The sequence below is a fragment of the Bombus impatiens genome, unplaced genomic scaffold (assembly GCF_000188095.3).
Source record: "Bombus impatiens unplaced genomic scaffold, BIMP_2.2 scf_0102, whole genome shotgun sequence".
NCBI classification, from domain to species: Eukaryota; Metazoa; Arthropoda; class Insecta; order Hymenoptera; family Apidae; genus Bombus; species Bombus impatiens.
This window is the reverse complement of record NT_176521.1, coordinates 1,936,859-1,952,268: the sequence shown is the minus strand read 5'-3', so window position 1 is coordinate 1,952,268 and position 15,410 is coordinate 1,936,859. Positions and strand designations below refer to the sequence as shown.

Below are 15,410 nucleotides of genomic sequence, written 5' to 3'. Positions count from 1 at the left end.
TGAGTAAATTGAAATTGAAAATCCATATAAAATGAAACCCGATTCTGTGTGCTTTTGTAAAATATTTTGTAAAATATTGTGCTAGTTTGATTGCATGTAAAACCAAAGCGAAGAGGAATACGTAATTGGTAATATAATTATACGCAATTAATGTACAAAATGAAAAAGTATTTGTTGTAAGTTAATTGTTAGTTAACTTACTTAATAAGTACTTTTACAATAAGTAAGTAAACTTATTAAGGTATACTTATTGATTACCATTAATATTCTTCGTATATATACCTATATAACATCTGTTATAATTTTTATTCACAATTTAATACCTCGTCTTATGGAATTAGAGAAAACATTGTGTTTTTAACTACTGAATACTATAAATTTAAACACGTGAGAATTTAATGTATTTCCAATAAAAATGAACGAGAATAAAGCGGAATATAAAATATGAATGCATTATAGATTAAATTTGACTTTAAAATTGTATGGATCTATACTTAATAAGAAAATTATGAAATTTAAATTTACATAAATGTAATCCACAAATTTTTCGTTCTTTAACACTAATGAATTATCAAATAGTTCCAAACTTCGTAATGAGTAGACTTTGAATATGAATGGTATATAGAATTATTCAAATGAATACATAATTTAAAAATATATTCAATTTCTTTATACACATATTGTACATAGTATAAAGCAACATGAAAACACACCAATAACGTGAGTTATGCATTAAATTTTTATACACATAATATATATAATAAAATATAATAAAGACATATAGAAAAGCACCAAAAATGATTTGTGCAACCTAACTTCCAGTAGATTAGATTAAATTATAAATGAAGGTCGGCAAAGAGTTAATGTGAAAATAAAGTAAATGTGGTTCAATTAAACCGCAAAGCGCTGAAAATCCTGATTTTCAGAATTTCACCAGTTTGAAACTGGAACCGTATCAGCACTATGTGACCAGCATGAACTTCTCCAAGGATTACGATGCTGCAAGGCAAACGCGTTACTGGAAGCTTCGAAAGCAATCCAACAGACCACCACTGATACATAGACGAATTTATACTGCCGCACACCATCAACAGAAAACGGACAAATTTCGCCCTCTGCTTTCTTCTTGGCATTGCCACTCTCCACGTTTTCACAGGAGCCAGTCATAGGAAGATACATAGCCCTGGAAGCGAGTAAATCACAACCGTATACAAACACGCAACACATACTTCCGAAGTTAAGCTCGCTCAGAATAGGGTTTCAACTGAGGGTAGCTGGATGGGTACGCGGGAGGTTGATACGAGAGAAGACAACGAGGAATTGGGAACTCTATTGTGGCATATTTCGTATCCATAGTACGCTTGTTCCAAACATGGATCGGTTGATAGAAAATTGTTTCTGAAACAAGGAGTGATTTAATAATCAAACCCGCATTCTATTTTATATCGTTACTTGCAATCTATAGTGTTAGAATTGTTTAATTTCTTTTATACAACTGTATGCGTATATATCTCAATGTGTTTTATCTTAGTTCTTTTTAGCTTTGTATTTAGTTTCGGTTTTATGCCTAGTCTATAGTAACCTGTAATTCTAAAATAATATGTTTGTTTTAAATACGGATAGATAACTTAAATAACAGTGTTTCTAAAGGAGAGATTGGTTTAATTCCTACGTTAAAGTGCTATTTATGAAGTTTAAGTTATTTAACTTCCTGTATCGAACTGTATATATGTCTCAGTGTGTTTCAGTTCATTTAAACTTCATCCTTAATTTATATTCCAAGATTTCCGTAATATGTTTGTTTCAAACCATAATTCTACTTAAACTATTACTTACAACTCTGTATATAGCTCTTATTGTAGCAATCTAAAAATTAAGTAGTTATCGACTGTATTCCTTAAAAGAACTTCTGTAATTCTAAACAATTCTAATTATCTATATAATGTGGCGGAAATTAAATATAGCAACAAAAATAGGAAAATTGTTAGTCATGACAAATGGAAAATTCTGTATATTTGTATTGAGATTTCTTACATTTGTTTTCAATAGGAACAGTTTCAGTAGGATGGGTTCATATCAGAAGAGAATGGAAGAAAGAGATAAAAGGAAAGAAAAGAAAGGTTATCAAAGGAGTTACTTACTTCGCCGACTTTCTTGTAGCAAAACTTTGCTACGATGAACCAATTCGGACTATGCAGAAATACGTATTTCTTTTTCCAGTAGTTTGTTTATTCTCGACTGAATGATAAATTGGATTGGATTGACGATTTGACCCATTTTGATTTTTATCGATAAAATACTCAAAATAATAAGAAAAAATATCAAATTCCTGAATTTATTAAATTTACGCATATGTTATTTACTTTTCATGTATTTATATAAAATTTATTAAATGGCGTTAATTGTAGCTTGTATTTTACATTAGTCAGAAATTATTGTGTAACATAAAGCGACCTCGCGTGTTATTTAGAGAAAAATATTCCCGCAAACAGTTAACACAGCTTGTACTTTGAAACAGTAAACTTCCTCCTTGGAGATAGAAGAACAATAGCGCGATACAGATTAAATTACTGCCTGCAAGCACGTATCCATAATGTGAAAATAAATCTCTACAATTAGCGTACATAATGTCTGCGTAAGAAGACATCACTATGTTACGAATATTAAACTACTTCAACTTTAAAGTACTTATTACGAAACATTTTATTTTGTATTCATTGACAAAACGTTTATTTAATTTTTTAAGATTTTTATATACAATAAAGAATATATGTAAAATAATTTACTAATTATTGTTATGAAAAATTGTAATAGATATACAAATGCAAACTAAAAGAATATTAATTAAGGAAGGTGTATAGTACGTAAAATATATTGTAACTTGAGAAGTAAATTATAAATATTTGTCTGAGTTAAAGCTACTAGTTTATTAAGTGAAATAAAATATTCATGAAAATAAAAGTGATATTTATCTTATAAATTATAAATTTCTTTATTCAATATCTTGATATTCAAATTAACTTTTCAGTATTTTAAAACATCGTTTCAAATATTTTTACGATAACATTCTGAATTCATACATGCATTTAGATAAGAACTATTTAAATATTACAAAGCAGAATTATATATAGAGAGAGAGAATTGATGAAATTATTAGTAATTTTAGAGATTAAGAATATTAATAACATGTAAAATCTCTCGAAAGTATTTCGAGCGTGCACCGCACTGCACCGTTGGGTATTCGCGTTTAATGGACGTACACTAAATTTGCTTAAAATCAGCATTAAATTGGTTTTTAAAACATTTTTGTACGCCTGCTATAAAAGCAGCAGAAAGAATCAAATATCCGGTTAAACCGAAAATATATTAAAGTACTTCATAATCAGGAATATAAGCACATAATCGCATGGAATGGACTTTGTTTTTATTTTCTCCATTTCATTATTTCTTCTAATAATAAAGTTTATAGATTGGCACCTTTCTATACATGCAGATACCAATCAAATAATTGTATATAATATTGTACATTGAAGATTAAATCAAGTTATTTCAATTGCCCATATTTTAACATCTAAAAAGCATTTATCAAATTTAAGATATTTCATTTCTCTTTTACGTTAAACTTTTATTGAACATATTTAAATATGAAGCTTGCATCATAAATTAGAGATTGAAGTAGCTTCAAAATTTATTCCAAATATAAAATATTCAATACTTCAGCGGTACAAGCTCATGCTATTATTATATATTTACAAAAGTGTCCGAGTTTCCTCTAACATAAGAAATAAATAGAGATGAAAGATTAAAAGCAATTAAATACAATAAATTTGAAAGCTTTAGTATAAAACGAACGTAAAAAAGCTATTCGGTGTACGTGATATACATCAAAGATACGTGCTACGTTAAACCACGAAATGATCCGGGAAATAGACGCGGTTTGAAAATACTCATATGCGACTAGACGACGTCAGGTACTTATCCTCGATAGTCTGTTCCGGTGTACATTTTATTATAAAACTTTTTACGAGCATCGTATAAAAGTTCAAGACCATTTCGAGGGTTCGTATCGCTTTGGACTCGGCGAAATCCTTTTTCTGCTTCCGATTGCTGGCCGTCTCTCCCGCTACGGGTTCGAAACTTTAAAGATTCAACGAGCGCTTCTGAATCTTACAATATTAACTGAGCCAGCCCGCTTCGACTGGTAGATTCTCGATTTCCATTGGAAATTAAATACGGCCAAGGCACCGTTCCGGATACGTAGCAATACTAAGTCGATCGTAACACTTCCATCTGTTGGATTAAAAGATCGGCCTCGTGCCGCCTTCTAGCCACTTTCTTCACCGAATCGATACCAATCGTCAGAATTAATGTCTAGTTTTCCATGGATTCATATCAGAGGGGTTTCGACGTTATTAAGCGTTATTAAACTCGCTTCTTGTGTATTACGAAAGTATTTAAATGCGTCTCAACATTTTAAAACTTATCTTTTATTACATATTGAACTCTGTTACGTTTCTTGGATCATATTGAATCTTTTCTATAAAATATATTATTGTTAAAACATTTCTTTTTACATCTAGAAGGATGAGAAAGAAATATGAAAGGATCATTGTTAACGTATGCGATTTCTTATCTTAATTTTACTCGAAAATATTTGTTGAAACATTACAAGTATCTTTCGCTCGTTGAAAAAATAAAACGAATAATTTTTTGGCGAAATCTTTCCTCATCTTCTCATAAATGTAACCATATATTATTTGTTTATTTGCCGATCGTTATAACTTTCAGTTAATTAGCACTATTATTCTTTTGAAATAGAAAGGATACGAGACCAAGATGCCTGATAACATGAAAGCAATAAATATACATACTATCATCTGTAACTCCAGTGTTCTTTTGATGCTGAAGCAGATTATGGTATAGACCGCTCCGGGTACGATATTTTCTTTGTAACAAATATTTCCCGAGACTCTCTTCCACTCGTTTTTTCCTGGTTTTATACAAAACAATAAAAGGGCCCACAACCAACGGTGTATTAGGGATGGGGTTTCATTTAGTTGAGTTCTGAAGGAAGAAAGGAATCTCATTTCAAAGTACAAGCTCTTTACGCCTTTGGCTTTTCCGTCTTTGCGGCCGTAAGGGATCTTGCCAAGGATATGCATAATGCTTTGAAGACTTTTTAGAGGGGCTAACGCCATATGGCCGTTGAAATATATAAGTAATTAAGGCCTAATTAAAATTCAACGGGCATCGCCGTATACTTAAAAATGTTTGCAAAATCTTCATTCGGAGATAAGCGAGCATTTAAAAGTAATTTATCGTAATGTGTGACAACTGTGTCTTGTGGTTAATAAAGACACTACATAAATCCCTGTATGATTGTAGAAATTGCCGCAGCTAACTGTATACCAATTAAGAGCGCAAATTAAATTTTAACATAAGAAATCCGTAGGTATAATATGATTTCCTTTACGCATCTGATTTCCTTTCCGCATCTGATTTCCTTTACGCAATCTGATTTCGTTCGCTAATTATAGCACCGATCTAATTATAGCATTGACACACCCTCTTTTGTGAACTGAAACAATTCCCACAGCGAGGTGTGTGGAAATTACCTTTTTTGTTGCTTGGGAATGTAATTTCATCTACTGAAAAATTGCTCGTTTAAAAACTATTTTCTTAAATAAGTACAGTGTTTAAATGTATGTTCGGCTAATAACATTTAGCCAGTATCGAAAATAGTATAAATGAAGTATTTTCTTTACTTAAAATTTTATATAATAATATACTACAAAGATGTGTATCGTGGGTGTCTTGTAAAATATCAATTTCAAAATGGAAATAAATTAACCTAACTACAGTTGAATAACTTGTATTGTACTTCCAAACAGATTTGCATAATATTTTCGAGATTTTCTAGAATTTAAATTACCTTTATAAATTGATTATTCTATCACTTTCATTTTACAAACGAACTACAGAATAATGTAATATATCACGATTAAATCGATTTGTAAGGTATCGTCTACATCTTGGTAAAATTCGCATACGATATTATGAGACAATAAAAATTTAGCGAATGAGAATACTTATAAAAATGATAAATTGCAGATGACCAGTTCTAAAGATAAATTATAAATTAGCAATATATATCATGGATCTATTTTTCGATGCGTTCACTTCCTAACGAAAAAAATGGTTGTAATCGCATACAAAATCTGTCGTCTTTGAAACCTACTTCAATTATATAAACTGTAACTCTTTAGGAGGGTTTCGAAATCTAAATAACAGAATGTAGTGTACCTAATCCCGAATGGTCTGTGTTTAACGTTTGGCTGCGCAATTTGACGAAGAACACGGCAAAGTGGTCGTGAAGGAAAACGATTTTGGGATCTAGCTACGCTTGCCCTATTATTCCAGCGATAATTTAAGGGCAGAAGAGTTGATATATAGGTAGCGAGTTTATGCAACGCCATTGTCTCGGGGTACTGTTATTTATGGGAAGGTTTCATCTTCCAAAAATGGAAGGTGCGTGTTCCACGAACCCGTGATGCGAATAACAATCGGGCTAGGGCAGTAATTAAGGATTAGCGAGGTGATTAGCGACCAGCGGGTATTTAAATCTCACTGAAACAATCTGCCGGATGAATGTGTGCGTCTCCCGCTGTGTCTTCAGTCAAACAACTGATTCTACACGATCATCATCTATGTATGCACAATTCCGAGACCTGTGTAACCATTACATTAATCTAATTAGCCTTTGCCAACGCACCAAGCTTTATGATAACTATGATAGAACATGGATTCGAATAAACGGTCGATTATTTGAACGTTGGTAGATTGTTATCCAAACGAGGTGAGGTCATAAACATTAGATTAAATATTTAGTGGAAATTAGATATTTTTCCCATTCCCTTTTTTATTATAAATAGTTCTGATACCGCTGAATTTTTAGACAATGTATGAAAACGATATTCTATAATTCCGTAAGTCTAAATGGTATCTATTCACAACAGGTGAGAATATTCGTTCTCGTAAAACGAAACATTTGTACCTATTAAGAACGTAATTTATATAATATGCTACTGCAATATATTATTATAATAAATTTACTATAATAAACACAGTAAGATTGGGAAAGGAATATAGAAGGATAAGAAACGTGTATCATGCTTCTTAATGTGGTACCTTTATAATTATTTATTAGATCAATTAGGAACTAATTACGTTACACGTGCAGTATCCTGGCTCTGTATACGTTGTATCATGAATAATTAACAAGTTTCGCGTTTCCATGAAAAACGGTTAATTAATGACGAAGCTAGAACGTTAGTCTGGCATCGCAAATGCCACTCACGTTCATCGCGTGCTGATCTCGCAAATCCACGAGCTAGACGTTTAACTTGCGACAGATTTTTTTCCTCCCTTAAGCCGAAACACCGACGAAACGGACAAAGTTTTCAAACCGTTGGCGATAACTGTGAGCTCGGAATATGGCACATCCTCTTATCGTGAATAGACAAACATTACCGTAGGCGGTTGCATCACATATTCATTCTGTTATAAGTCTAATCATAAATATAAGATGTACCGTTTGGATCTCTACCGCAGCGATCTTGTTATTCTGGAAATACGTACATACAAGTTTCAATTGAATTCGGAGAAGCAAGAAACGAGAAAATTATTTATCAGTAGTTATTCTCGTTATAATGGAAAAATTGAATTCTAGATTGAAAATTATTTAAATTATCCAATTTTCAAACCACAATAAAGGAAATTAAGAAAAAATATTTCGATTGGAATAAAATCGAACTTCATACGACAGTCGATATATCAACCCTTTTGTTGCGATAGTGTAGATATTTAGAATTTAGAATAGAAGAAGTTTAGATATTTAGAATTATAAAAAAGAACATGGCTTTTATTGATTTAATCAATTATATATTATAATTATGGATATGGTTTTATTTTATTTCCTTATATGTTCCTAATTATAAAATATTTATGGGAATCATTTATCTGTCGTATGATCGTATTAGGTGGAAAAATTACAGACAAATGTTTGTAATCATTTTGAGAATGAAAAGGTTAAAATTATGCTTAATTAATACTTAAGTTTAAAATATCCAGGAATTCTAGTCTATTACTTTCAGAATGCATAAGAATATAATTGTAAATGCTAAAATAATTGATGTTCTGAAGTCTTAATTTAAAATGTAAAAACAGTTTACTAGAAATCAAGAAGAATTAAAATACATAATCTTAAATATCAACAGCACATAAATACAATTTTAACTATTAAACATTATGTTTCCTTTAAAGGAAAAAGCAATCTCAGGGGCATAATTATTTCTCTCATTTATATTTACAGCATATTATTTCTCGTAAATATCATGATACTATAACAACGAATATGGTTTCATATTTCCCATGAAAACTATCATTTCAGGTAAATGTAAATTTTAATTCACACAGTTAAAGATAAAGTGTGGAACTTTCACGAGAGTAAGCCTTATCCGTGATTAGAATTTAACACAATAGAAAGTTTTAGATGCTTCTACGTATATGGAAATATTAGGCGACAAAAGTTGAAAACGCGTATTATTACCATCTGAAAAACGAGTAAAACCGCATAGTTCCCTAGAGTAATATTTAAAAATCGATGTCAATGTCGAAACTTTTTCCTACCCTTTTCACGCAATTCTTTTCTTGGGAATGTAATCCCATGGGCGAATAACGTCGACGCTGACGTTGCTAAGCTTACGTAGAAAGTTTCGTAAGTACTTGTCTGTTTAAGTTATTATAGGATAAATGCTTGTCGCTTAACTTTGTATACCTTAAAGGAAGGTTTACAATTTCTATAGGAGAGCTTTTCCTTTATCTGACAAACTTGTTTAAAAAAGTAAATATTCGATTTTTTACTAAATAATAATATTTACGACGTGGTTAATTTAATGCTAAAATTTAGATCTTTTTAATTCACAAAAAATTTGAGAATGTATCCTAAAGAGTAAATGGGGCGAAGAGATAGAAAGAGAATTCAAGTATATTAAAACGACTAATAATAGACAAACACAATTATGTCAATCTGAATTAAATTAAGCAAAACTCCTAAATCTGACTAAAATATTATTTTATAGACAATTTCATAAAACGTAACATTTTACATACAAATCATCTTCATAAGAAATTTTTGTATTATATAATTCTTGCATCAAAATATACAGAAACAAATTTCGTACTGTATCATATATTACTATATGTATATAAATGCTAGTGGAACAATCATATCGTTTTATTTTATTTTCAGGTGTACGCGGACTTAAGAATATATCTATCGATATTCCATTGGCTGTAGCAGCTGGCACGACTGTCAATATGAGTTGCGGATACGATTTAGAATCAGATACTTTATACGTAATGAAATGGTACTACAAAGGTTCTGAATTTTTTCGATACGTTCCTAAAGAGTTGCCACCGACAAGTACTTTTGGTGAATTGGGTAATAAGGTCATTGTAAGTATTCATGTCTTACGATCTATTCATATAATATTCAGTATCATTCACAAATATTTTATTTTTATAAAATTGCACAATGTCAAAGATGATCTTTTCCCTTCGATTATTTGATTTACATTACTTAAATAAATTATTCTATTTCTGTTTTAATAAGTTCATAATATTTCAATGTTTTTATGTTAAGATTTGAAAAATATCTAAACGATGGCTTATAATCGGTTGTTTCACTAATTAAAGTTGGTTAAATAAGGCGGTTTTTGAGATTTCGCAACAGTAATCTGCTGGACGCTACTCAGAGAATTGTCGTCGAGTTATTTCGAGCTAGGAACACTCCCAGAATTTCTTACTTATTAAAAGTTGGAAGGCGACCCTGTGCGAATCACGTTTTACATTCGCACCTGACGTGCAATCGTCGAGAACCGAGGAAACGGAAGTGAGTCTCTCGGATTATATTTCCCCAAGTTTCGCTAAGCGTGAAAGTTTGTTAGTACCATTCATGTCCTACTTTATTATATAGTTGTACCTGACAGACTACATACCTATATACGAGCACATATACCATATCTTTTAAGTAATTAAATGTACACCCTGTATTCGCTGTATTTTTCATGGCATGAACATCTACGAAATTTTCATTTCCTAGCTTTGTTAATGAACTTCCCAATTATGTCAGGCCAATTGACATTTTGTTACCCATAGTTTTTAATTTAAAATGTTCTTCACAGCAGTATCTTCGTTATCAATGTTTAACTATCTTTAAAATATCATACATAATTAAAGAATAATTTATAAATTTCATGTCAAAATTTTTCAGAACAAATATCTTCAATATTTTGGTGTCATTGAAAGAAATACATTTGCTATATATTACGTAAAACATAATTTAAGTATAATTTTGAATTCTGTGAAACTAATATAAATAATAATAATTCTTGTTTTAACGTTAGCTTTTGACTTTCAAGAATTATTTTTTAACTGCTAAATCGTATTGACTAATTTTTTTATGTCTACGGTGCTGTACCGTGAATAGTGAGGGTGGCAACGATTTATGTGAGGGTAATACTCGAAACATTGATTAGAGAAGCTTTCGAAACAGATATATTGCTCTGTACTTTCTATACTGCTGCGAGCTTTCTAATGGATGAAATTGTCAGGAATTAAACATTTGAACAGGGAACAGAGAAGATACGAAATATGTATATCTTTCTTGTATTACCATCTATCTGAATTAATAGATAAGTATTTAAATTAGTTTATTATCTTCCAAGTACTTTAAGAAATAAAGATAGAACATAAAAAATATTATTATCAATCATTATTATATATTAAGCATTGAAAATTCAAAGAAAAAAGGAAATCAATGAAGGATGGGTATTTTTAAGAAAATGCAAAAACATATATTCCATTCTAGTATACAAACAATCGATAGAACGTTAAAATTTCGTCAGTCACATTCTAATTTGCTAAAAGCGTGCACAAATACTGGTGACCAAGCAGAATGTACCGTTGCTACGACTGGCTGATCTGGAAGAAATCCTGATTAGTTGGAACTGCTCGAAGCTTCCGGGTGTAAACCATGTTCTTTTAGACAGTTTAATTAATTTAACGAAATCTTGAAACAATCCTCTGAATTCTCTTATCGACCCTTCTTAAATACATCGAAGCAACAAAGCAATTCTACGCTTAAAACTATTGTACTACTTTAATTCGATTTATTTATTACGTAAAATTTAATTATCTATTCATATCTTTTAATTTTGAAGAGAATAAAGAAACCCAAATTTGATAATAAGATGAATGAACAGCATAACGAATCGCAAAATTACTTTCTCTGTAAAAAATAGAAAACATACCCATTACGTTCTCTCCCTGTAATCTTCATACATTACAATGAACTTTCGCCCCATGATAGTCTGAAAGAGTTAACATAGTTTCAAAACGAATGATAAAATAAACATTTTTCTTCAAAATTATACAATGAGCTATCTTCACAAATCACTGAAAAATTATCTTCTATCCTATCGTCCGACTAAGTCACGAAATCCGTATCGAAAGTATCTTTCTTCCATAAAAAGTACAACTTTCTTTGATCCCACAAAGCTATTTCAGAACTATTTAGGAGCTATATAGGAGTGATACAATACGAAACAAAGCACACGGTGTTCGCGTGCAGTGCGGAACGCGTATCAGAGAAAAGAAACGAGTGGACGCCACAAAATCAACGCTTCGATGCAAGTTAAAAATCTGTTAAGGGCTTTACGCGACGTCACGAATTCCATGTACACGAACCAACGTGGACGATCGACCGACTAACCACTGGAGCGTTTTCATGCACGCAATGCTTTTCCAATTAGATTTTACCGGCGGAAAGTACGGACAACCCCTTGAATCGATAAATCGTAACGCACACCTACCACTTCACGGGGAGTAATATATGGAGCAACAAAAATTTCGATACGACCTCTTTTTTATACGAATACATGTTCGCCGGGAAACTTTGTTTTCGACAAGATTAATTCTGGAGCTGATGTATGCTCACCCTGTTTTTAGGTGGAAACTGGTGTAATACTGGATTTAACCTCACTTGTATTCGTCGAATTAAATATTTGTGAAAGGAAAGATTATTATAAATAAAAGTGTTTTATATCCTTATATTCTTTTGATAGATTTAGATCTACAAATAATCTTATACGAAAATTATCAATTATCAATTACTTTCTAATAGATAAAACGAATAAGCTGTGATGTAATGTTACGTAATATTGTGTTTTAATATTTACCTGGATCTTCCTTAAGAAAAAACAATATATATGACTTGATCTATAAACTTCAGGAGGATCTCAATTCTCAAATTGATAATGTTTTATAAACTTTAATAATTATGATTTAATAATAATTAAGTAGTTCAATTTACGTAGGTATATTCCTTCTTTATCGAAATGTGATTGATAGACAAATCATGAATATTGCAATAATGAATAATTTGCAAATCTCGTAAAATATATTCAAATGTTGTATAAAGTGTTAAAATTGTATTGTGCAAAATGATACGTTGCAAATGAAATAATTTCATTGGACAACCGTAATAATCTTCTCAAATTAATAATTTTATAACGTGTGTACTTATGTATCGTGAACTCTGTTCGCTATATTTATACAAGTTTCTTATCCATAGTATATAACATATGTACTTAAAGTGAGGGAAAAAGGTGTTTAAAAGCACTAATAAAAGTAATAAAAATTTATTAGTAGGCTAGATGTAGCGTTAGCCTCTCCCTTGCAATTTTCTTTTTCTCGGTCAATGGATATCGTGATCGCAATGAATATTTTTCTTTTTAGCCTCGTTCTAAGTCTACTACTGAATAGCGCTGTAATCTTACACGATGCGCCAAAAGATTCTAGCCACCTTTGATCTGTAAGAGAGAAAATAAGTTAGTAATACCGACTTTTATGGCCTAGTCCGGTTAAAAATTGCTTCAGCATAGTAAACTTCTACAGTCGGCTTTAGATAAAAATCATATTTTTGAAAAATCTTGCTAAAATAAAATTAAAATCGAATTTCTTTAGCATTATACTTAGTATTTATAACTTGAGAACTGCTTACTGATGCATATGTATAAAATTTAATTAACAAATTATATTATTATTTTCATACTAAAGTTACAAGGAAAAGAAAATTTCTAGAACTCGTTTATGGCATGTTAGCGTACCTAACGTCTTCAGAATATCTTATAGAAAACTAAACGCTGGAACCTGTTTAGCAGGCAACATTTTCTTCCAGATACTTCCGTCTTTTTCCTAAAAAAATTTCTACTGTATCCAGCGTTCCCAAGTACATCGTCTATAACTTTTACTTTCGAGTAAACACCGGATCCTAATATAACACATCGATCAGTCAATAATAACCACGCAATAAAACATAGAGTAACAAGGTAATAGCATTCATTCGTAACAGCTCAACGTCACGTAATATCATTATAGTAATACCTTATATCGTTTCCTTCCGATTGACAGCCTGTAAAAAGCGTAAATCTAAATATATGAATCAAAGATAAAATTAATAAAAATAGAATAAAGATTATTATTTATAAGAACATACAAAAAATGTATACATCTTATACATAAACAGGATATCTATACACGATAACTAAATCAGCAACATTGTTCATCACAAGATAAATACTTCAACGCAAGGCAACTTGAAATTACATACTGTAGCTGCATACTTAAATGCGAGTAAAGACGAAAGACTGATGAAGACATAATTCCGTTCGATCATGTATTTCTCTCCTGTTTGTATCGCAACTAAAATCAATTTCTCAGCTAGAAAATTATTCTTTCATTCGAAATGCTTTCTCCATAAGCTACTCACACCGACTCAACACGTAATCAACATGTAAATTCATTGGCCATTACATAGTTTGCATCATTTTTGTCGCAATGTATTCCCTAAGGGAATCATAGGTGCAACTGTAGGTACAATTGCACACACAGTAGCAAATAGAACGAAGGGAATAGGGTGTACATGGGGTTAACAGACACTGGCACTTCGTATTTCACAAACAGTAACATTATTAAAATTGTCAGTCAGCCAGGATGAATTTATGCGTGGTGGCCGGCAGCGAATTGTCGAATCGATGGAGGTTAGAGAGAGACATGGTGTGAAATGGTATGTACAATGAACCAACCGAACCGATGCGTGACTGCACTCCGATCGAATATAGTCGATCGATCCCTACTTATTTCCCAGCGAAACGTTTCATCCGTAATTCTCTCCGTGCAATCCGTTTTTCTTCTTCTCCACATAATTCTTCGAATGCATGAACAATACACCGCGATGTTATATTTTCTGAGAATGAAAATTATACACCCGATTCGTGCGTATGCTGAGAAATCGGAACGCTATAAGGTTCTTACGAACGAGCGAGCCATACTTAACCTCCGAGCGAAATCTGGTGTGCTATTTCCACGAGATTACTTCTTTGCTTTTTTCACACGTCTGCAAGAATTGAAATAGTACATCAAAGTCACATTAGTGATATTAAGATATTAGGAAACAGCAAAGTTCCTACATTTGTAGGAATATTAAAAATTGCTCTTTTGAGACTCAAGGTTCTGTGATTAAGCCAGGGACAAGATTTTACTTTCAAGTGCCTTAATTGTAAATATTATCGTTTATATCGTTTATTGTTATTATTAATTCAACCAGAAGGAAGAAATTATCCTCTTCTTAGCGTTGGTAATCGATCCACCTGACTATATCTCAGTCACGAAGAAATATAATTCTCAGTTAATGTATTATATATTGTGTTACGTTTTCTGTATATTTAAAATGTAATATATAATTACGAATACTTTTACCTGCTATATGTTATAACGCGTGTGCATATTTCTTATACATATTTTATGTATTTTTGCATATTACATGTATTCATACATAAAAATCTATTTAGCGATATACCACGTTAAAATATTACATAACATGAAAGTATAAAAAAAAACACAATAAAAATTATCACCAAAAAGCAATAAACTACTAATAAACTAAAGCAATGCTACAATAAACTAAAATTACATTTTTTAAAAGTTTATCCGCGTGTTTAATTATCTATTAAAATGCCACGAAGTATCGAGACACTACAAGAAATTGAATATCGATATTCCTTGCATTTTTGCAAAATTAAAAAATTCCATAGCTCGACCTTATCGCGCATCCAGATTATCGTTCAAGTATGAAGAAATATGTTAAGTTATTGTGTTCGTTCAATGAATATGTACGGTCGATTGGCAACTTAGATCATGAGAGTGTTCACACCACTCGACGAAAATTGATTGTGTGATTTATATGCTGCCACTGGCAACATGTAATTAATCGATGTTGTGAGGTATTG

General features: G+C 31.3%; 1 protein-coding gene across 2 annotated transcripts in view; it reads left to right on the top strand.

Moving 5' to 3' along the window:
• The window catches only part of LOC100749394, a 61,378-nt gene that overhangs the window by 38,195 nt on the left and 7,773 nt on the right, over positions 1-15,410 (top strand). For both annotated transcript variants that reach the window (XM_003486174.4, XM_012395048.3), the window contains exon 2: positions 9,311-9,516. In XM_003486174.4, coding sequence (XP_003486222.1) covers positions 9,311-9,516 — 206 coding nt within the window. The remainder of the gene's footprint in view (positions 1-9,310; positions 9,517-15,410) is intronic.